This window comes from Crinia signifera, chromosome 1, assembly GCF_055691185.1.
Source record: "Crinia signifera chromosome 1, ASM5569118v1, whole genome shotgun sequence".
NCBI lineage: Eukaryota > Metazoa > Chordata > Amphibia > Anura > Myobatrachidae > Crinia > Crinia signifera.
Genome location: NC_139217.1, coordinates 326,635,217 through 326,658,357, shown reverse-complemented (window position 1 = coordinate 326,658,357; position 23,141 = coordinate 326,635,217). Strand labels below are relative to the sequence as shown.

General features: G+C 43.6%; 1 protein-coding gene across 3 annotated transcripts; it reads left to right on the top strand.

The window, feature by feature from the left end:
• The first annotated feature begins 871 nt into the window (after window positions 1-871).
• Window positions 872-20,148, top strand: C1H14orf93 (chromosome 1 C14orf93 homolog). 3 transcript variants are annotated; one of them, XM_083189030.1, is made up of 7 exons: window positions 872-1,027; window positions 4,838-5,892; window positions 14,430-14,768; window positions 16,221-16,282; window positions 16,373-16,476; window positions 18,515-18,627; window positions 19,553-20,148. In XM_083189030.1, exons 2-7 carry the CDS (start codon window positions 5,353-5,355, stop codon window positions 19,952-19,954), a joined length of 1,560 nt encoding a protein of 519 aa, XP_083045156.1. In that variant the 5' UTR covers window positions 872-1,027; window positions 4,838-5,352; the 3' UTR covers window positions 19,955-20,148. The 3 variants fall into 3 exon arrangements, with proteins under 3 accessions (XP_083045156.1, XP_083045172.1, XP_083045164.1); XM_083189046.1 differs by lacking the exon at window positions 872-1,027 and adding an exon at window positions 1,058-1,129; XM_083189038.1 differs by lacking the exon at window positions 872-1,027 and adding an exon at window positions 1,672-2,459.
• Window positions 20,149-23,141: the final 2,993 nt, after the last annotated feature.

Below are 23,141 nucleotides of genomic sequence, written 5' to 3'. Positions count from 1 at the left end.
GCACCATCACCTTACACTCTCTAACCTCTCCACTCTTATCCGTCATCAATTACCTCCCTCTCATCCAGTCACTTCACCCCCTCTCGCTCACCATCACCTCATCTTCTCTCGCCACCGTCATCTCACCCCCCCTCACCACACCTGCTTTCGCCCCGTCGACCTCACACTCTCAATTTTAGCCAACATATTTTGTCTTTCATAAAATCTTTCAGTGTGTATGCACCATATCTTTCATGATCAGCTCAAGGGAAATTGTTCACCAATATCTTTCATATGCTCTAGTGTGTATGGGCCTTAATGGATAACATTTATGGAGAAAATCGCTGGGCTGAAAATGCTCAGTGCAAACACACAGAGCGATTTTCCTTGGGGTGGACAGATTTTCATAGCACAAAGCCAGTGATGATGCGAGAGTGCGCATCACCACCCTGTACACAGTTGCCCGCTTTAAGGCTGAAAGCCGCTCAAGTGAGTAAACTGAGCGGCTTTCAGCCTAAAGCCTTTATAATGTAATATTAAAAAATATTCACCATTTTAACTGCAGAAAGTTACAGAACTAAATTGAGTGAGGCTTTAAGTGCCCATACGAGTTATCACAAGCGTTACCATGGCAACTCACAGCAGAAATATTGCATGCTATACCTTGTATGTGGTCATTTTGCACATTATGTATCGCATGCGATCCCATTCACCGCTTCGGTATACTATAATCCTTACTGTCATTTTTCAAACACAAGTAAATTAGAAGCTGATTAGTGATTACTTTTACTCTCACAATTGTATCTCTCAACTAGCTTTGAACATAATGCCCTAAAGGCTCATTGACCAGGAAAGAATATACTGATGCATCTAATGCATTTTTTCAATTCATTATAATGTACAGAGTTCCCCTGCAGGGCCCCTGCACACGCAGCCATCTACCCCCTCCCCCGCCACCAATCAGTGGCCAGGAGAGGCGTGTACCCGCCGTGCGCCCGGCTGTGCACACACAGCTCCAGGAATACAAAGGGGACACGCTGACCTTCCCGTATCCTTTACTGTGTACTCGGTGTAGGCCCCTGTGCGGGGCACGGAGCTCAGGCGCTTCTGCTGCTGTGTACACCGGCGGCACGGTCTCCTCTAGGTGCAGGTATCTCCCATCCCCGTGGTTTGTGTGGTGTATATTCGCTGTACGTGCTCTCCTCCCTCCCCCCGCCGCCGGTGCACTTCCATCTATAGCCCGCAGTGTGTGTGTTACATGTGTGCAGGACAGGATGCTGGGGGAGCGGTGGTAGAAGGGTGATGTAGCCTGGGTCGGCCGTAGTCCGCGCAGCGGTCCGTGTGTATGCTGCCCTGTGTGTGTGCGTGTGTCCCTGGTGGTATCAGTGTGCGCAGCAGGATGTCACCCTCCTCCTTCCCTCTCACCACCCAGCACTGCATGTGCCAGGCTCGGGCGCCCGCGTGGTACATCAACCTGCTCCCGGCCGCCGCCAGTATCCCCGTTCTGTGCGCTGTATGCGGCTGGCAAGCATGGGGTTAATGGATGAGGGGTCCAGGAGAGAGAATACTCTTGTATTGGACGCCACTGTGCAAGGAAACTGGGGGCGGGCCTGAAACAACCGCTCCTCCAGTCCTCGCTGACTGACAGCGGCCCATAGCCAATCGGCAACCACGTCGCAGACCTGTCTGAGGCAGTGGTGGCTGTGGAGCTGCGCGCGCGCTATGTACACGGACCCCTGTATGTCGCGCGTACATTTCGATGGTCACGTGAAGCACAGCGTGTACTGGCCACGCCCACTCTGTGACGACTGGAACGCGCGGCGATTTTAAGGGCGTTTCGCTGCGGCAGCAACTGCAATTTGCAAATACTAATAACGACCTCGGTCCGTGTCCGCATACGCATAGTCAGTGCACACACCATCATACTGGCACCTGGGGCTGTTTCAGGGGAATGTGTGATATATCTTGGTCCGAGAAGGAGACGTGAGGCTGGGGCACAGTGATCCCACACATTCACCCCGCTATAATAGTTCTCATGTCTGAGGGCTCCAGTTAGGCAGCGCTATTATCAGTGAGAGGGAGAGAGATGGGCTTTTGAATGATGACCTCACTTCTGTATGCTTCCTCTGTGTAAATCTGTCCCTACACTGCTTTGTAATTGTAAGGCAAAACAATATTTACAATTGTGCCCCTGTCCTCTTCCCCTGGAGCCACCAATGTAGTCAATGTTAAACAAAAAAGTGTCCAATTGGCTCTGGAGTTTAGTAGTAGCATGCAGTGGTTGTAATGTAATAGCATGAAAAGTACCACTGAGAACAATGTAATCATTACGTTACTAGCCCATCAATATGACAGAACAACATAACTGTAATGTCCTTGCCAGGGGCTGTCCATGCTTAATACATAGTAACACTTGAATTGCTCTGTCAGGCACCATCTGTGGTGGCTGGTGCCCAAAACACTTGAATTCCCCCATAGAGGTGAGAAGCAGCGTAATCCTTTTGTTATATAGGATACTTAGAACCCTGTGTAAGAAGAAGTATGAACTTAAAATGGAATAATCATTATAGAGTAACTACCTTCTTGAGTGTCTCACGTTATCACTGTACTGTATTTTGTTAAGATTAAACCAAACAGAGCAATGATTGAATCCCACAGAATATTGAATAAAGTCGCTGATGCATTCCTCAATGTCAGCAGTATAATTGCCTGTAAATATTTAATGATAGTAGCCTATCAGTAACGGCACAAACACTCACTAGGCCTATTTAATCAATAGTGTTCATACACTTGTGACAAAGGGCCTAATTCAGTGCAGTGCAACATGGTTATACCCATTTGCTAACAAAATGTACCCTGCAATCATGTCTGAATTAGGCCGAAAGTCACTTTAAATATCTTCCTGCTGCTTGTACATCTAATTTAGGTTGTTGCTTTGTCTGTACATATGCTGCTGCTGCTGACTGAGCCGTGATTTACATGAAAAGGACAATTACACTTCATAAAGCCATCACTTGGTTTGTATGAAGTTAACTATGTGCCTGATGAGAATTGTCCATGATACAAGATAGATGGTATCTGGATGATAGGTTGATAGGTGGACACTCATTGTTGGTCCACATGCTATGGGTGTTGACATTGACTCCCCAAGAAACGTCGACCTTGTACATGTCTACATTTTTTTGTTGACCTAGTCACCTATGACCAGGGCTATTTTTCTGCAGGCTCCAGCAGGAACTGTGGCCCTTATTCTAGTTCACTCTTTCTGACAAAATATTTCTTAGATGGACAAAACCATGTGCACTGCAGGTGAGGCAGGTGTTACTTGTGCAGAGATAATTAGATTTGGGTGGGGTTTTACACCTGCCCCACCTGCAGTGCACATGGTTTTGTCCATCTAAGAAATATTTTGTCAGAGTGAACTAGAATAAGGGCCACAGTTCCTGCTGGAGCCTGCAGAAAAATAGACCTGCCTATGACCCATACCCCAGTATAGCCTGATGTAATAATTTTGCAACCATTGCCTAAAAACACAGTAGGAACACACAAAGTATAATGATGTGCCCAGGTATAATGCTCTTATCATAGCTGCCCTGTGGCAGGTTCTAGGACTCTATGTAAAACAAAATAAATGGAATAAGTAACCAAAAAAGCAAAGCCTCTTTCATACCACTTTCACACAGAAAATGAAATACCCAGGTGAAGCAGTTCCACCCGGGAATTTCACTAAATACACCCTGGAATTGACCAGGATCGAGGACACGGGATTTATGACCCGTGTTGACCCTTTCACACAGAATAAATACCCGTGTTATTCAGCAAATTACCGGGTAGAAATTTTCAACCAGGTAATTTGTTCTTCTGTGTAAAGGGGGTCAGGCTGCTTCCGGCAAAATGACACGGCATTTGAAATGCTGTGTATTTGCTGGGATTTTCAGACGTTTCTGTCTGAAAGGGGTATCAGAAGAAAAAAACATTGAGGTGGCTTCATTACTCTTTACAATACACAAACCACAGCTATTTGGAATCCCTGCACTTAGGAGAAATATCTGATTTTTTTTTTCTGTAAGTTTGGATTAAGCCCACCAATTTTTATTTTTTGTAACTTTTTTTTTTCCTGCTTATGTCTGTGTAATATTCTTAAAATCTAAACCCTTAACTATCCAACATAAAAACAATAGTTCTCTGCCAATTGAAAAATGTAGTTTCTAATCACTAGTGCAGTACTTGTCAAACTGTCTTAAGACAAATTAACAATTAGCAGTCCATGGTTTAAAGGTGCGTACACACGGGGCGATTTTGTGTAATATCGCGGGAAATATGGTCACTAAGTGACCATATTGCCCGCAATGGGAGTGTGCATCGGCGATATATCGCCGGGTGCGCGCTCCCGTTTTTACCCCTGTCGTGATCGCTGGTCGCAGGAACATGCTCCTGCGACCAGCTGATTTCCACTGCCGGGCTCCCCCCGGCAGTTTCTTTTTCATCAGCGACCATCTCTGGACGCTGATGAAAAGGATAAACTGAGCAATATATTGCTCAGCAATATATGGCTGAGCAATATATCTCCCCCGTGTGTACGGGGCTTAAGGATTTAAATGCGTATATCAGTCATTTTGATTTAACAATCTGTGTTAAAGTATGGAATAGCTTTAAAACATGGACGCTTTCACCTTCTTTAAGGAAAATATTTCTGTACTACTTCAGGAATTTTTTGCTCTATATGAACATTCTCAAAAGCTTTGCGAACCTGTATTTAATTTTACCCCCCACCCCAACCCTTAGGAGAGAAAACACTTAAAATATGCCCAGCATGTACTAACAGTTTTATTGTTATGTTCCTAAACTGCCATCACAGATTTATCCCAAAAACTACAATCATCTGAGCAATTCAATTCTTCATCTTGCCACTGATTCTTCCACAAGGACTCAAGAAGCAAATATGAAACCAATGGCGTAATATGTCTATTGCCTTGAATACTTACACTTTGAAAGGCTGGAATTTAGATAGTATATTCTGGTTGGGGGGGAACAAATCTTGTAGGATGTTTTTTGTATTTTGACGTTCAGATTAAGAAGTGTCCCCAAAGGAAAGTGTGACAATCATGAAAAAAACATTAGGGATATATTAAATAATACATCACCAAGATAGATGATACACCATACAGGAACATCACTTGACTTGCATTATTTAGGTTTAATATTCTTTTTCATAGATATTCACAAGAAACCTAATAATGAAAGAATTCTAGATAGTGTTTTTGGCTGTTGCTTATTTTTTGGCAGCTAAAGTAACCACAACTAACTTGAGTTCTGAATTAGTATTAATCAAGTTTTTAGAACTTTTATAATAAAAATTTAGTTTGTTTCAATATGTCATTTAGTGCCACAATTCTTTTTACCCCACCACCTGGGCAAAATAATGGCAATTGTGCCTGCAAAACAGAAAGTACACCAGGAGGTTCATTGTCTATCGAAGGAGCTACGCCAATTACAGTGGGCGGGCAAGGTGCTGCAGTCCAAGGTTCTGAACAGCTTCTACACCTTATCTATCAACGTGTTGAGAAGGCAGTTGGACTTGCTGAAGCTGCACTAAGTGTAGCCAAGGCAAATAGTAATCTCCTCAGTCAACTTCAGGATGAAATAAGTAGTCTGAGGAAAATAAACGAGGAGCAAGAAAGACCAAAGTCTCCAATAGATATTGGCACAAGGTGTAAATTATCAGAAGATGAGGAGGTTGACGAAATTGGAGGAGTGCAGGTTGTCATAGAAGAACTGAGACAGTTGGGGGCAGCATCTGCATCATTAGTTCCTGGTCTCCATCCACCAGTTCTAGACCGAACAAGGGAAAGCTGCTTACCTGCATGTCCACCAAATGAGGCTCCATCCCTTCTCAGTCCTATGCATATGCCAGTAAGTGAAGTGCACTATTTTTTATTTTATTTTTTTAATATATATATTACTTTTTTTTTTTACAAGTATTGCAAACTTTTACTAATATTGCCAACTAGTAATGTATAACCACATGTATTTCTTGTATTATGACTTTGTCTGTAGTGAATGCTTTAACAGTTTTTCCATTTACACTTTATAATTTTTATAGCAGTTTTACACCTGTAACCTTCATTTGGTTCCATATTAGCAATAGTTGAGGGGCTGCCTGGCCGGTCAGCTACATTACATCCTTGATGTTAGGGCCTGATACGCTTGAAGCACCGCAACTGCATCTGTGCAAAAATATGCTAATGCAGAAGAAGAGAATTGAAGGCAAAAGATGCCCATTGCATATTATAAAATGGTTGCCGCCCCCTATCTCAGCCACCAAATGCTGCTGTGGCTTAGTGGGCACTTAACGATTATGCAGATCTGTCTACAATCTACCAATGTAAGAAAGCCATTGGTTTCACGTACATCTGTTAATAAGGCTCTAACTTTCTGTGGTAAGCAAAGTGTGTTTGAAAGAACAAGCTCAGTATGTTTGATATATAATCTGCACTTTACATTTGCCCCAACTTCAGTGCAGATGCTTTGCCCATTAGAGAGATTTTGCTTTTGAGATACTTACTGAATAGCCCCCATTGGTTGAAATCTATCAAGCCCTCTAAACAGGGGACAAGTAATCCATAGCCTCCAATCAGCTAGCTTTCAAGTATATGCTATAAAGCAGATTGGTTGCTATAGGCAGCTCAACCACTTCCCCACTCTTAAGAAGATTTGGTCAATTCCCCCCTAGAGAAACCAGTGTCCTACGGATCTCTAGTCTCATGCATCACGGTAAGACCCTGATAAGTTCTTAATAAATTGCCATATGTGTGAACTATATGTAGAATTTATTATATTCTTTTTTTTTTTATTTATTTTTTTATATTGTTTAAAGAAGAGCAATCATTGCTTTTATGTGTAAAGGCACTTGCACATTTTGTCTAATAGATTATATCCATTACAAATATTTTGCAGATATATAGAACAATGTAGAGTACAAAGAATGCCAATAGACTACCAGGGTATGCTCGGGTGGAAAATATAACCACTGCCCTTCATCACTGATGAAAAGTATTTAAAAGGAAGTACATATTTTTCTCCAATGGTTTGTCTTGAAGCCATTCAGTTGGTGTGGATGAATAAGAAACAACGGTACTTATGTATTATCTGGGCTCCCATGTTAAATGCACCCCATTTTTTCATACCCCTACTATCCAATTCCGCATGGAGTTGATTCTCTGGGCAGTATTCAATGAGAAAAGTTTTCCGTGTTTTATGGAGAATTTGTGCTTTGTTCGCCTTGGACGGAGCATTTTGCTCTCCAAAAGCGAGAAACCCTATTCAATGTGAAATATTCTCCGTCTTTCTAAGTGATTTTCTCCGTCTCTCTCCGTGTAGCAATTCTCCATCTTTTGATGGAGATCTGGAATGTGAACTTTTAAACTAAAAGGTTTTTTTTTTTTTAATTTTGGTGTAAAAAAATCAGTTTTTTTTTTCTGTGAAGGGGCATGTTATTTTTATTCATGTGCTTATAGCACATGAATATATATTTAATTTAAAAAAAAATCTTTTTTTTAATTTTTTTTTTTTTAACACAGTGCAGCCAGCAGGGCGCCGGAGCGCTCGAGCCGCTCATTAGATATTCATATATTCACTGCACCCGATCGTTAATATGCACGATCGGGTGCAGGGAATACTGGGTCCCCCGCTGGCTATAGGGGGGGGCAGCCTGTGCTGCCTGGGTGCCGGAGAGCCCACCTCCCCTCCACATTCTTCTGGAGCAGCCAGGGAGACTTTAATCTCTCTGGCTGCTTCCGTCCCCCGGCTCCCTGAAAGCTCCCTGCCGTGGACGCTCGTCCGCTGCAGGGGTTAAGACTCGCCGCGAGTGGCGGCGAGCATCAGCCACATTGAATAGTGGGAGCAGGAGGCTCCGGAACATGGAGAATGTCCGCTAAAACACGGAGAGTGCATGGAGAGCGAAATAAAACGCTCTCCATGCACGGAGAACTTTCACATTGAATACTGCCCTATATAGTGTGGCGAGCGCAGCGAGCCACCATGCCCGAAGCGTGGCGAGTGCACGCGGTCTCATAAGAAAAACGGGAGCCCAGATATTATATAAGTACCGAAACAACTACTAGATGCTTCCCAGGAATTTTCCCTCCAAAAGACATCCTTTTCTGATTCTGAAGTAAAATTCTGTTTGTGTATTTTATTAAGTTTCTTATATAGCGCACACATATTATGCAGCGCTTTACAGAGAATATTTGAAAATTCACATCAGTCCCTGCCCCACGCATACACAGACGTTCTAGGGTTAATTTGTTGGGAGCCAGTTAGCCTACCAGTATATTTTTGGATTGTGGGAGGAAACCGGAGTACCCGGAGGAAACCCACACAAGCACGGGGAGAATATACAAAATCTGCACAGTTAGAGCCATGGTGGGAATTGAACCCATGACCTCAGCGCTGTGAGGCAGTAATGCTAACCATTACACCACCCGTACTGCCCCAATATATCTATCTATCCCATTTTCTATGATTTGGGCTGCACCACAAACCAATTCCAACAAAACTTTATGCCACGCTACCCAAGAGAGGTCAAATGCACCAAATTTGTTGGAGTGTATAATATTCCTTTCTCTTTTGGACCATCCAATGTGTCCAATTCCAACAAGATTCATCTGAGATGTGTTGTACACCATTTAAGAAAACCAAATGAGTCTGAACGTCAAACGCTGGATTAACTAAAAAGATTCAGTCTGTCTGCATCCTGGTCATCTGGCCCTTGAGGAACATCAAGGTCTTAAATTCTAAAGACACTTACTGGTAGGAAGCATGTGATAAAATGTTACCACAAGTAATCTGTGCATGCTGGCATTTTTTGCTACTAACACCATGTGACAGAAGTCTGTCCACCATCTCAGAGAGATCACCGCCCTGGGTGATGTTTTCTTGTGAGCTGCCTCAAAAAGTGCTCTGGGACCTATTCTGTGAGTGCAAGCATTGAGATCAGAAGGCGGAACGTGCCACCCCTTCTAATTTGGAGCCATTAGCCCTATAACGTGTGCTGGAGGACAATGGCACTGTATACCATTTGGACCTGTTTAGATCATGGATTGGGTCTACACTATAATATCTTGACATGTGGAACTACTGATAGGACAAAGAGTAGTAGTAGAATGTTGAAGTGCCCCTCATGGGATACAATAGTTGGGAAGTGCTGGATATCCTTCCAGATGGTGTTGTGAACATGAGATTTTGATGTAGGAAGCGACCTCCAACTGCTCCTGGTGTGTAATACTGCAACACCAGGGTTACTCTACTTCACCAGGGTTACTTTACTCATTTGAAGATTGATGATCTAAGCATTGAAAAATCCTGCCTTATGGTACCCATCAGACTTTTCTTGAAAGAGATGTAAAAAATCAGGCAGTGGTTACAGTCTTTAGCTCCATGTTCATCTCCTCACAATGGCCCTTATTCTGGTTGGTGCGGTAATATCCGCGTGCGTTCGTGCCGCCAATGTTTTGTGTCTGCGCATGTGCAGAGGCGTCTCTGCGCATGTGCGAGCGGTGCGTACGGCCAAATCCCGCATGAAATGTGAACACTCCAAACAGGGGGTGGAGAGGGGCGTGAAAGGCTATTTGGGCTCATTACCACATGCATATGCCCCGCGTTTCATGGGCGTTCCCATGCAAACGCTGGGCGTACGCATGGTAATGCGGCCGTGACGCACGTGTAGGGGGCGGACATATGACATCGCCGGATGTCAGCTGCCCGCCCAGATCCCTGCTTTAGCACGGAAAAATGTCCGTGTGGTCTGAGGTTGCGGGAGCTGGTGGACCACTCGGTCCTGCATTCGATGGTCTGTGACCATGGAATGATGGGGGAGGTTCCCTGAGATGGAGGAGGCGTATTCTGTGAAAAATACACGTGCGGTCCGTTCGGCCAGCTTCTTACCGCGTACAGACGGAGTTTGCGATCCGTATGGAAGGCGGGGTTTCGCACGCACGGTCCTGGCCGCATATTCGGATCCGGCCGCACCGATCAGAATAAGAGCCAATAAGAGGGATATACCACCAACTTGTCCAAAATAATCCACAATAGTTTAAATGGAGGGTTGAAAGGCTCCATAAACTCTCAAGTGATCTGTAATGTATTGAACCAGGGATATGGCTTATGCAAAACAAATTTGCTTTGCTTGTAAAATCTCAATCCTCCTCTTCAAGGATCAGTTGGATGTAAATTTATTTAAACAGGGATTGAGGAATTCGTATTTGGTCTCTGACATCACAGAGGAATACACACACCCAGAAATTGCAACCTGAGACTGCTGGACAGAACTGAATAAACTAAGGTGGGGTGCAGGGCCTCTAGATAGCCCAAGGTGTTTGCACATGTAAATTAGTTTTTGCCCTATTTTTATTTTTGTGTGTCCTTGTCAACATCAGAATGCTTGGGCCCCCAGTTAGAATAATACATCCTCTCGCAACGCTCGACATGCTTCAGTCCAGGTGCCACGCTCCACTATGTCTGCACACTTTACCGGTACCAGTCAGAGTTTATGTGGATGGTAAAGTATGCAAAAGTGAAAAAAGTAGAATAGAATACCTACAGTAGGGCCAAATAGCAAGATATTGTAAAGGGGCATACACACGGGCGATTTCAGCCTCCTTTCTAAGCAATCTAACTAGATCCTTTAGAAATTACAAAATGATCGCTCCATGTGTATGCCTTGCAGCGATGAAGATGTGCGGTCACGCTCGTCGCTATAGTACTCAGGGAAAGCCTGAATCTGAACATATGTACACACCATTAGTGGAATAAGTGCCAATTTCAGCGTTCTAAAGAAAGCCCTTTTTCAGGTAACAAATAATGTTAAGTATTAGCAGCTGTTCTGCAGCAGAAAGAGAGACCAAGAAGCAACGCCAGTGAACTACTGAAGACTTGAATAAAGTCTAAAGGTGTGTACACACTGTGCAATGTTTGCTAGTGGTCAATTTTGACCAAGCTGTTTTAACTAAAGGGGCCTACTCACTGGGAGATGAGCAATGCTAGATTGCTCAGCACACAGCGATGGACTGCTAAATGCTCTGTCAGGGCCAATGTTCTCCATGAGAGCACTGTCCCTGACACAGGAGACTATAGATTTATCCAGTCTGCCGGATATTAATCACCGGGGTGATAGCGACGCACGGGGCTAGCGACACTATTGCTATGCCCCTTCACGCACAGTGATGTAGAGGCATTTTCTAAGCGATCTAGTGAGATCGCTTAGAAAATGCCCAGGGGTCGCTACTTGTGTAGGCCCCGTAAGCGATTTTGCCTGTTCACTATGGTAGTCTACAATCTAGTCAAAATAGACTTGCCTGCACAGTCTTTTTCGCTGCACCCGGTGTACACCCCTTTATAGACCAATAATCAGAATTATAAATCTTTTGTTGATCACTGTCAGTGTCAACCTGTTGGCTGTCTATGTACTGTCAATCTTTTAATCCACACCTGGTTCATCACACAGTTTTTGTATACCATCAAGTAGGCAAAGTGATTTTCTTATTGTGTAGCTTATTTACCAAACTTCTGCTTCCAGAACATGAATAGTAAAACAACCCCCCCCCCTCCCCCCTTTGTTTAAAAGTGTTGCCTTTCCTTTTAAGTAAACAAAACCCTGTAATTACAGCTGTCTAACATGGAGGAGGAAGTGTTATGGTCTGGGGCTCATTGACTGGATCTCGAGTTTGTGGCTTGCACAGAGTAACCCACAACCTGAACCAACATTCTGCAGCAGCATACAATTCTATACCCAGCTGGTCAAGGATTTATCCTATGGCATGATCATGATCCCAAATATACACTACTTCTGGGCTATGTTACAACAGCCTTTGACGAAAAGAACAAGACCATAATCTTGAAATCCTAGATTGGTCAGTGCAGTATGCATTTGAGCTGGTTTGGAATGAACTAAACTGAAAGGGGAAAGCAACGGATCCTAAATTGCAACAATGGCAACATCTAACATGTTATTGGGCTGCGGTCACACATAGTGGTTTCAAGGGGACCCGCTGCGCTGCAAGGAGCTTGCACACAGGCTTCTATGCAGATGGCTACACATTAGCGGTGTGGCCGCAGCAATCGACTATTACCTCAGCATGCTGTGGTAGGACTGGAGGGTGGGACAACCGCAATTCAATGTATGTGTTCACACAGTGCAGTGGTGCCACACTGTTACACATGGCCCTTATTCAGATCTGATCGCAGTACAAATTTGTTCTCAAAATGGGCAAAACCATGTGCACTGCAGGTGGGGCAGATGTAACCTGTATAGAGAGAGTTAGATTTGTGTGAGTTATTTTGTTTCTGTGCAGGGTAAATACTGGCTGCATTATTTTTACGCTGCAATTTAGATTTAATTTTCTGCTGCTCTGTGGCCGCAACCTTAGGAAGAACTTCCTTAACAATAATATATTTATGTTTGGTTATATATGCACAAGGTGTTGGTACTTATATGTTAGTTGGGTGCCTAATTAGCATACGTACGCTAACTTAGAAAAATCGCATGGGCCATTTTAAGGGGCATGCGATGCGGTGTGATTTTCCTATGTAATTTATTCACTGCTCTTTTAGCCCTGGGGGAGGGCGAGCCACCAAGCCTGAAGCGTGGTGAGCAGACGCGGATTACTTTACATGTATTCTGCGTGCGCTCGCCACACTATATGAAATCAACTCCACACGGACGTGGATAATGGGGGTATGAAAAGGTCGGAGGACACGTTCCTCCCCCCTTTACGGGGCTCGCTGCGCTCGTCACGGTTCGGGGTGGCGTGGATAGTGGGGGGGGGGGGGGGGTGCATAAAAGCTATTTTTAGGACATACAATCATATTATTGTATACCTAATATAATGGCATTGCACACCCTATAAAATCGCATGCGCTTTTGCGGCAGGTGCGATGCAATACCTTGGGGGCACACAGAGCAGCGAATAAATTACATTAAAAATCACATCGCTTCGCATGACACAAAATGGCCCATGCGATGCAATGCGATTTCCCTATGCAGAGTAGCCCACTAAGCAAATAGCTTAGTGGGCGCCCAACTAACATATAAGTACCAATGTGGTTTTTTTTGGGGGGGGGGGGTTTGATGAGACAAAAATTTTAAGAAATGTTATTAAAGTGATTTTATGTATTTTTTTTATTTTATTTTTTTATTTCCAATAGTTTTTGTACTATGCTAAATTTCAATATTGAATGGGTGTTGTGTTTCCAGGCACTTTTTTTTCATCTGATCAGGGCCTAATTCATGTTTGTATGCACATGCTTTTGCAAGTAAAGCTGCCTCCCTGATATTAAAATGATTCCCACTGCTGCAATTACAAACCTCATTTGCAACTGCATACACATTCACAGCCTACAGCACAGGTCTTCAACCTGTGGCCCTCCAGATGTTGTAGAACTACATGTCCCAGCATGCCCTGACAGTTTTGGCATGCTCTTACAGGAAAAAATGTGGCAATGCATGTTGGAACATGTAGTTTCACAACATCTGGAGGGCCACAGGTTGAAGACCCATGGCCTACAGGAATGAGGAACATCAACTTTAAGAGTAGACCTATGGCCCGGCAGACTGGTCGCAGCAGTAGCCATACTGATTCCATATTTTTCTACATGCATAGTCACAGCTAAAGGTAGATAAACCACCTTAAAATTAGCCACCTGCTAATTAAACACCTGCATTTCTGCCTCCACTTCCTGTTATCGCTTCCAAAGAGTCCCTTCCTGCCAATCGCTCTGCAGATAAATTGACACTGAGAGCACAATCGCAAAGGCACCCTTAGTTCATGCTCCGTGTACAAATGTGCAGTCTACAAATAATTGCTTCATTGTGTGAATGCCGACAACTGCGTGAAGACATGAATGAGGCCCTTAGTACAATTAGTACATACAGTTGATGAGAAAACTGAGCCGTTACTAATCAAGCATTGTACTAACCTTTTATTTGACAAGCTTAGTTAGCGAATAATCCTGCTTGGCTGTATTACTGCACAATCAACATTTAACCTAAATCTAAAGTCAACTAAAGCATGTGGTTCATCTTCTATCACAGTGCACTGGTTTACCAATAACTCTGCTTCCCAGCATTCGGCTGTGTGTAGATGTACATAATATATCGGCTAACAGCCTGTGTACGCTTAGCCTAAATTCCATTACATTCCAGTGGGAGACAAGTCTGTCACTTTTAATAGGGACAGCTTCTGTTTGCAGTAATTCTGGCAGGTGTGTCCTCTTCTTACCATCTGTTGTATGCATGTTTAAAGCCAGTGTTTCCTCACCGCCAGCCATCTATCTGTATGTTATCGCTCCACCTGCCATCCTGCAATATTTTTGTGCTTTGTATATTGTACAGAGCTAAATTCAAACTGTATGTTGTGGAAAGCTGTGTAATGTGAATGATTTTGTTTGTGCAGGGCATTGATGACTTTTTAAATTCGGAGCCTCCTGCCCCAAGGATTTTAGCCCAGAACTTTGTGAAGCAGTTGGTTGAGCCACGATGTCATAGGGATCCAGTGGAAACGCTCAATGAGCCAGTTCCTTCAATCATGAAAGCGACACATTCCCATCTTCTGATACAGAAGGATGGCTCCCTTAGTCCAGGTGGTTTGATCATGGCTGAATCCTCTCCAGATCCAGCAGACATCAGGTCGCCAACTTCACCACCATCATTTGCATCTTTCTTTACTAGTTCTCACAGTCGGCGTAGCAATGGCCAGAAGAACTCTAGAAGAAAACGAGATCTTGTTTTATCAGTAAGTATGTAAACCTGCAGAATGTTACTGGACATTATTATTGTCCACATATTAGAAGCTTAATTAAATACTGATAGTTGTATGTATGTATGTATGTATGTATGTATGTGTATATATACTGGAAGACTGGCGGCAATCAGACGACTTGAAATAACAAGAGACCACACTGGTTCAAGATCTTTCGAGATTTAATCTCGTCATCAGGATGACGAGATTAAATCTCGAAAGATCTTGAACCAGTGTGGTCTCTTGTTATTTCAAGTCGTCTGAGTGCCGACAGTCTGCCAGTTTATATTTGCCAACCCTGCCGGGCTAGAGCTTGGGAAGTCATCGGGCGCTCATCACACATTGTAAGCAGAGGAGTGCCGGCTATTCAACTATATATATGTGTGTTTGTGTGTGTGTGTGTACGTACGTACGTACATACAGCAGATTTAAATCTACAGCTGGTTAGGCAACCTTAAACACATATAGAGGCTGATTCTGGTTCACTCAGTGAACCTAAATCGTCCACTGCCCTGCATTTCTGCGCAGGCACAAACCACAACTGCGACTGGCGATTTGCAATGTTGCCGGCCCGATCACATGGTGCGGGATGGGGGTGTGTGGCGGCAGGCTCAGGTGTCACTCATGGGAAAGACCAGCATTTCATGGGCATGCGAATGCAGGTGGCTGACGTCACATGCCCACCCTGTCTTACTCCCGTTGCCAGCAAATATGTCAGTCTCCACTGACTTACAGTTGGGAAGACAGGGTAAATCATTCCATGGTCGCCAACCATCAAAGGATTTCTCCTGCTACGGGCACAGGGGATGTGTCTTCGTGCCATACACCCCCGCATGGTTGTGAGTGGAAACGGAGGGTGGGGGTGGCGTTCATTCGGCGGGCGGCGTTACAAGGCCTCGGTAAACTGCGAGCTTCGCAGCTAATGCTGTGTACACACCGTCCGATTTCCTTTCCGATGTTGACGATATAGTCAACATCGGATCGGAATCGGATGCAGATCGCAAGGGTTTTAACCCTTGCGATCCCGATGCGCGTTCACGTATCAGAAGCCAGAAAGTCTTGGCTGCTTTGTCTATATAGTGCAGATCTGCACTATATAGTCAAGATAGGATGCAAATCGGATGTGCCTTAAGATCCTATCCACGATCCTATCTGATCGGATCGTGGATAGGATCTTAAGGCACATCTAACGTGTGTACACACCATTACCGTATCAGCCAGAATCACCCCCTAGATCTCCAGCCACAGTAGAGAAGTCACTGATGTAACCTGTTTGCTTGCTATCTTTAGCCTTTGGCCCATTTGTGGTACTTGCATTATCCATCCAGGAGAAAATTGTTGCAGGAGTCAGGTGCATAAACTGTGTTTTGTACAGTACGTAAATAAAATGAAAAACAATTATAGAGTGCATTTATAGTCTTCATATTGTATATGTTTTATTTTCAGAAACTGGTGCATAATATTCACAATCACATATCTAATAACAAGCGCTTTAATGGCTCGGAGAGGTGAGGGTAAATCACATTTACATCATTGGAAACTTATTGTTTTGTTTTTTATTTAATTTTTTTAATTTCCTAATCCCATGTCTATTACAGCATAAAGTCATCCTGGAATATTTCTGTTTTAAAGTTCTTGGTGGAAAAACTGAAACAAGAGCTGGTGTGCAGCATCCATCATTACACAGACAAAGAGCTGAAAGGTGATTCACACAAATCCGGTGCATAAACATTAAGCTATTCTTTCATAGGCAAAAAGAGAAAATGCAAGTGCGCACTCTCAACATTAAGAACATTTGGTAATCCGAAACATAAATGCTGCAATCTAACATGGAGTAAAATTGAGGTTCTTAGCGTAATGTGTGGCCAATAATATAGGCCCACCTACCGAGGTCAGGTGGGTCTCTAACATTCCTAAGATTCAAGTCAAAAGCACAGGACCCTATGGGCTAGCACAACCCAACTGCCCTGAATTACCACACTAGTGAGAACTAGGAGTTATGTTATTAGGTGTTCATTTATATGAAGTAGCAGCTATGTGTTAAAGTGCCCATGCACTGGTCCGACTTGCCTAAGGCACAAGTCGGACCTGATTTCCCTTGAGCTTTCCCAGCAGCTCCCTGGAAGTTCTTACTTCTGATTTGGCACTTGATGTGCTATTTTCGCATGCGATTTATCACATGTAAAAGGACTGCCGGGGGAGTTCAAGCAAAATCGGATGCTAAAAGCACCCACGATATGCACTGGCGGCTGCAGATCCAATTTATCTTATGTGCAGCACGTCCAACCTTTGATCTGATGCGCACAGGACTTGGTATCGGATCTGATCAGATATCAAACCCCTGCGATTTGGCCACTTTCTATTTGATTTCTCAGCCATATGTGTCTGAATCGGATAAAAATGGGCCAAATTGCATCAGTGTATGGGCACCTTTTACATAGACAAAAAGTAGTAATCAAGGTAATAAGTTTTACAGTAGTAAAAAGCAGTTCTTTGGTTGCTAAAACTGTAAGTGGGCCCAACCTACATGCTAAAATCTCTGCTTGTACATTTACCACTTCCTGTATAGTTACCCAAACTAAAACCATTTATTTTTTCTATTCTAAAAAAAAGTGCATTAAAATGTAATCCATCCTGTCACTCTCGCCGTAGGCAGGGCCACTTAGAGATCTATTGAGGCCTTGGAAATGCTCTCTTATTTGTACCAAAGCTCTGCAGAAGTTAATCTGTGTATGGTACTTATAGATGCCACTGCGAACTGCCCCAAATATGCTCCGGATACACCTCCAGTGTACGGACCCTGCCCCCCCCCCATGCCTTGACGCTATCCCCTCGGCATCCCTTGCCTTCACCTAAACTGCAGTTGCGTTTTCCAGAATAGCTTGTATACACTGCAGTTCTTAGCCACCAAATCCAATTAACCTTTGACTGGTACTGGCAGAAAATCTGGTTATAAAATTACCGTGATCTGCCTGTTTGTGAAGTCCTCATATTATTGACCTAATTGTTCCAAATTGGACATAAGAGTTTGTTGCAATATCCAGTTTAGCTGCACGGACTCTGTGGAAAGGTCCAGTTGTCAGTGTGTGGTTACCCATGGGAGGATCTGATATCCACTATCAGATCTTCTATATTATAGGCTGAAACATGTAAGGTGTTGGTGTGTCCCACAGCAGTGTACACTGTGTTGGGTTTGTGTCTGTACAAACATGTGAACACCATTGTGGAATGTTCCAAGCAAACACATGGGTATTTTGGGTTGGGAGTAACGTGGAGCAAGAGGGCTATTCAACAATAATAGTCTAGTTGTATATCCAATCCAGTCCTATCTTCAGGTCCTGCTACTAAGTTATGGTGGTGGTGAGAAGCCGTAAATGGTGGAATCTTGCATCATAATCATGTTATAATATCATAGGACTTAAAAATGCAACTTTGTGTTTAATAGATTACTTCTCATTATTTTCCATATTAATTCCAGAATCTTTAAACATTAAGTGGCCTATTACCACTCGGCGTGCCAGTAATGGCTTAAGCATACTGTTGAAATTTGGCTTATTTAAGCTCAAATATGATTATCAATCTAACCAGTCCCCCCACTGGACATATTCTGGGAGGTTTCCATCTCCCTACTGTGTATAAAATTGGAGGTTTAACATCATCTTTTTGGTTGTGTGTGTGTGTGTGTGTGGTACTGGGTTTAAGTGTATAGAAAGTAATCCAGTGTTTTTATTATGCAATAGGTGCCTGTGTTGCCTACTTTCTGACAAAAAGGAGAGAATATCGAAACTCCATGAATCCTTTCAAGAGTCTGAGAGAGAAGGAAGAGAAAAAGCTGAGAAGTCGTCGATACAGGGTCAGGAATGATCGGTTTATGCCTGTATTTTCACTAACATAAGTACTTGTGTGTGTGTGTGTGTATGTATGTAATAGATATCTAAAGTGATTTAATGCAGAACCAGTCCAACAATTTTTTTCAACCCTCAGCTTGTTATCCCAGAGGACGAGCTGCGGCTGGAAACAAATGTTGGACATCATATAGGGCCTTATTCTAGTTCACTCTTTTTGAAAACAAAACCATGTGCACTGCAGGGGGGCAGATGTAAAATGTGCAGAGAGAATAAGATTTGGGTGAGTTATTTTGTTTCTGTGCAGGGAAAATACTTTTTACACTGCAATATAGATCTCACTTTGAAGTAAAACCCCACCCAAATCTAATTCTCTCTGCACAAGTAACATCTGCCCAACCTGCAGTGCACATGGTTTTGTCCATCTAAGAAGGATTTTGTCAGAGTGAACTAGAATAAGGCCCATAATTACTTCATGGAGTGCCGCAGCCTTTATTTCTCTCGCATATCGACATTGGAGTGCAAAGAGCGCCAGATCTCTACCAAAATGAATTTTACACAATATGCCATTGTATGTAGGGGCATCATACATTTGTAATAAGGTATTCCACCTGATTTATTGGAATAAAAAAAAAATAAAAATACACACGTTAGCCCTGACTTCCAGAAGTTATCAAGGATTTTGTTTCAGGTGCCTCAGGCATGTGAAGCAGAATCCCTGATAACCCAGCTTTATCTGTCCCGTTTCTCTGCAGTAAAACAAGGGATTCCGTGTGTTATCACCTGAAAACATGTAATTTACTGCACAGTCAAAACAGCCTATAGTGCCTGTTTTTGACAAACTTTAAATTGGCACCGGCAATAGTATACTGCTAAAAGTCTCTTCTCCTTATATTATTATTATTATTAATTTCTAATATGTATTTTTTACAGCTTTTTGCAAACCGATCATGGGGTGTGCAGCAGTTTCCGCCAGAGGAACAGGCCCTGTGGGAAGGGGTGACAGAGGAGTTAATGTCCGATGAAGAGGACAGTTTGTCTGAGCCTGGTGTTTGGGTTGCACGGCCACCTCGTTTCCGATCACCAGAACTCTCCAGGCTGTGTTACAGCATTGACTCACACTCCAAGCATGGCAATAAAACAAATCGTGTCTATGGTGCTCTTTCAGACCGTTTGCCTTCCACAGAGATTCAGCTTCTACCTCTGCACCTTTACAATCCAGACTGGGAAAGAGAGGTAGATGAAGAGGAGCTGACAGGGGGAGGGAGAAGTAGAAAATCTTTTTGTCCAGATCTCAATGCGTTTATACAGATTAAAGTGGAAAAAGATGAATGACAGGACTTTAGACAACAATAACATACCATTTATTTTCATGACAAATGACACTGTGAAGAAAGGCTACACGTAATGTAGCTGATATGTTTCTGTGAGACGGTTGTGTCCAACACTATTGGTAGATGTTTGTGTGCACAGTGTAGGCCCAGCATACCTGTTATACTCACAATAAAGTTTTTTTGTTCGTTTTTTAAGTTACTGTGTTCAAGTTTGTTCTTAATGAGGGCTACACATGTTATAGTTTATATCTGCATTATGGGCCAGATTCAGAAAAGCAAGTCATTTTGTGTCTGGAACAAACCATGTTGCTATGCGAGGGGAACAAATACATTTATATTGTTTCACTGCAGGGTAAATACTAGTTGCTTTTGCATGTAGCCCATATATGTGAGATAGCTTTATTTAATACTGCGATTTAAAGTTCACCCAAATCTAAATTTTTCTGCACATTTTACATCTGCCCCATCTGCTGTGCAAAATGGTTTTGCCCATTTTCATGCTTTTTTTGCTTTGCTAACAAAACTAAATCAGGCAATATGTTACCAATGAACTGAGGTAATGGGCTCAATAGCCAACCAGATTTCTATTTTTAGAAGTTTATGTTCTCACCATGGCCATTATTCATATCTTATCGCAATACAATTTTTTGGGGAAAATGGGCAAAACCATGTGCGCTGCAGGTGGGGCATATGTAACATGTGCAGAGAGAGTTAAATTTGGGTGGGGTGTGTTGAAACTGAAATCTAAATTGCAGTGTAAAAATAATGCAGCCAGTATTTACCCTGCACAGAAACATGTTGCATCTGCCCCACCTGCAGTGCACATGGTTTTGCCCATTTTCCAAACAAATTTGTACTGCGATCAGATCTGAATAAAGGTCAATAGTTGCTTTGTTCTCCGGGTGCTTTGGTTTGCTCCCACGGTCAAGAAATATACTAGAGGGTTAATTGGCTTCTGTCAAACAATGGGCTGACAATGTATAGGTTAACACAGTTGAAGACTGACGTGTTCTGGGGGATTTCTTGAACTTGGTCATCCTTTATCATCCACATGGATTCGGATTTGGAATGTTAAAGCATGGCGAGCGAAGTGGTACACTAATTGTAGGTACACGTGCTTATGTGTCGACACTGACAAAACATGAAAAGCTCACATCAACCTTCTCAATGTCGCAAGTAAACACAGAGGGTAGGTTGCACTAATAAGGTTCAGCTGTGCAAATGATATAAAACATTGGTACTTGTTTCCTAGCACGGCCACATATCTTATGGATCGTGTACCTTTAGTTAAGGTACACGATCCATAAGATGGACCCGATTTCCTTTGAAATCAGGTCCATTTGGCCGGCTAGGATAAAATATCGGGGGCATCGCGTCGGTCGGGACCGTTAACAATGGTCCCGACGCGATGCCCGCGATTTCCCCATAGGCTTCAATGTTAAAAAATATTTTAACATTGAAATCGTGTCGGGAAAGGTAAAATATCGGGGGCATCGCGTCGGTCGGGACCATTAACATAGGTCCCGACGCGATGTCCCCGATTTTTACATAGGCTTCAATGTTAAAAGATTTTTTAACATTGAAATCCTAAAAAAATGTGAAAAGGGTCAATATGACCCATTTCACATTTTAGATGTCCCCGTCGTCACCCCACGATAGACGCCAACCCGAAGCGTGGCGAGCGCAGCGAGCCCGCGAGGGGCGGCGGTGCGCGTCCTCCGACCTTTTCATTCCCCTACTATCCACGTCGGCGTGGAGTTGAGAATAGAATAGTGTGGCGAGCGCAGCGAGCCACCGAGCCCGAAGCGTGGCGAGCGCATGCGGATACCTTCACAGTTATACGCGTCCCCTCGCGGGCTTCACAGGTGTCCGTGGCGACGCGGACACCTGTGAAGTCCGCGAAGGGACGCGTTTACCTGTGAAGGTATCCGCGTCCCCCCGCGGGGCTCGCCACGCTTCGGGCTCGGTGGCTCGCTGCGCTCGCCACACTATTCTATTCTCAACTCCACGCCGACGTGGATAGTAGGGGAATGAAAAGGTCGGAGGACGTGCACCGCCGCCCCTCGCGGGCTCGCTGCGCTCGCCACGCTTCGGGTTGGCGTCTATCGTGGGGTGGGGTGTACGCCGTGACACTTGGGGGGGTTGGGAATATTTTACATTGAATCCAATGTAAAATCGGGTCCCAGGGACCCGATTTACATTTAATTAAAAAAAAAAAATCGGGTCCAAAATCGGTCGGTCGCGACAATCGCATCGCATGCGACCAAATCGCATGCGATGCGATCGACCCGATTTTTCCGACACGACCACCCCGATGTAAATCGGTGTGGCCGTGCTAGGAAACAAGTACCAAAACATTTTTTTTTATAAAAGGTTATAGCTAAAATAGAAATAATAATAAGGGCTTGAAATGGAGCATAATGATGAGGCTGTGTGTAATCCAACATTTAGCAATAGTCCCCCATACCGCCAGATGACTAGCTCTTCCACTGTCCTTATCCTATCTAGCCCAATGTAGATGGTATCCAAGAGAGGGAAGGCAGTTGCTCTTTATCTCCTGGCTGAATTAGATAGGTGGCGTTCACAAGGTATTTAGCCGTGGTGAAATGAAGAATCCTGGCGGACACCTAGGGTAATTTACAGCCCAAAGATTGCGAACATGGCCACTGGGGGAAGGGTGTTGCTTTTGTGGGTGAATGGATGTCATAGCGGCAGCAATACAGGTGCCAGACACCAACGCCTGAACACATCAATTACCCTAACCAAACTGGTTCTAAAATAGCACTAAATATATATATATATATATATATATAATGAGAGAGAACAGACCCTTGTTTCGTGCCACAGAATTAATAATTGTTATGTCTGGACTGCCTGACTTACAGAATCCCCTGTTGGATGGGGAAAGGAAGCCTATGGATAGCAATTGTAAGATGGCGCCCTTTATAGTGACCTTTGTTATTAGATCAGTGAAGCCTTGTAACATTTATAAAACAAGCAAAGTAAAGTCCATAAAATTCAAACATTTATTAAAAGTCTCTTTCTCCACACAACGGCTGTTCCAGACTGTTATAAGGTTCAGATACTTCAAAATATCAAGTATTCCCAACAGGTTTCATCCTTACGCGGGACTTCATTAGGGGTTCGCAGATAACACAAAAGTTACTTCCGCCGGCCTTCACACGCGG

Excerpts from the sequence above, each read along its gene's own strand:
- C1H14orf93 (XM_083189030.1), top strand. The coding sequence starts at position 5,353 with ATGTCATTTAGTGCCACAATTCTTTTTACCCCACCACCTGGGCAAAAT. Across the intron at positions 14,769-16,220 it reads AACGAGATCTTGTTTTATCA|AAACTGGTGCATAATATTCA; the intron begins GTAAGTATGTAA and ends TTTTATTTTCAG. Across the intron at positions 18,628-19,552 it reads TGAGAAGTCGTCGATACAGG|CTTTTTGCAAACCGATCATG; the intron begins GTCAGGAATGAT and ends TATTTTTTACAG.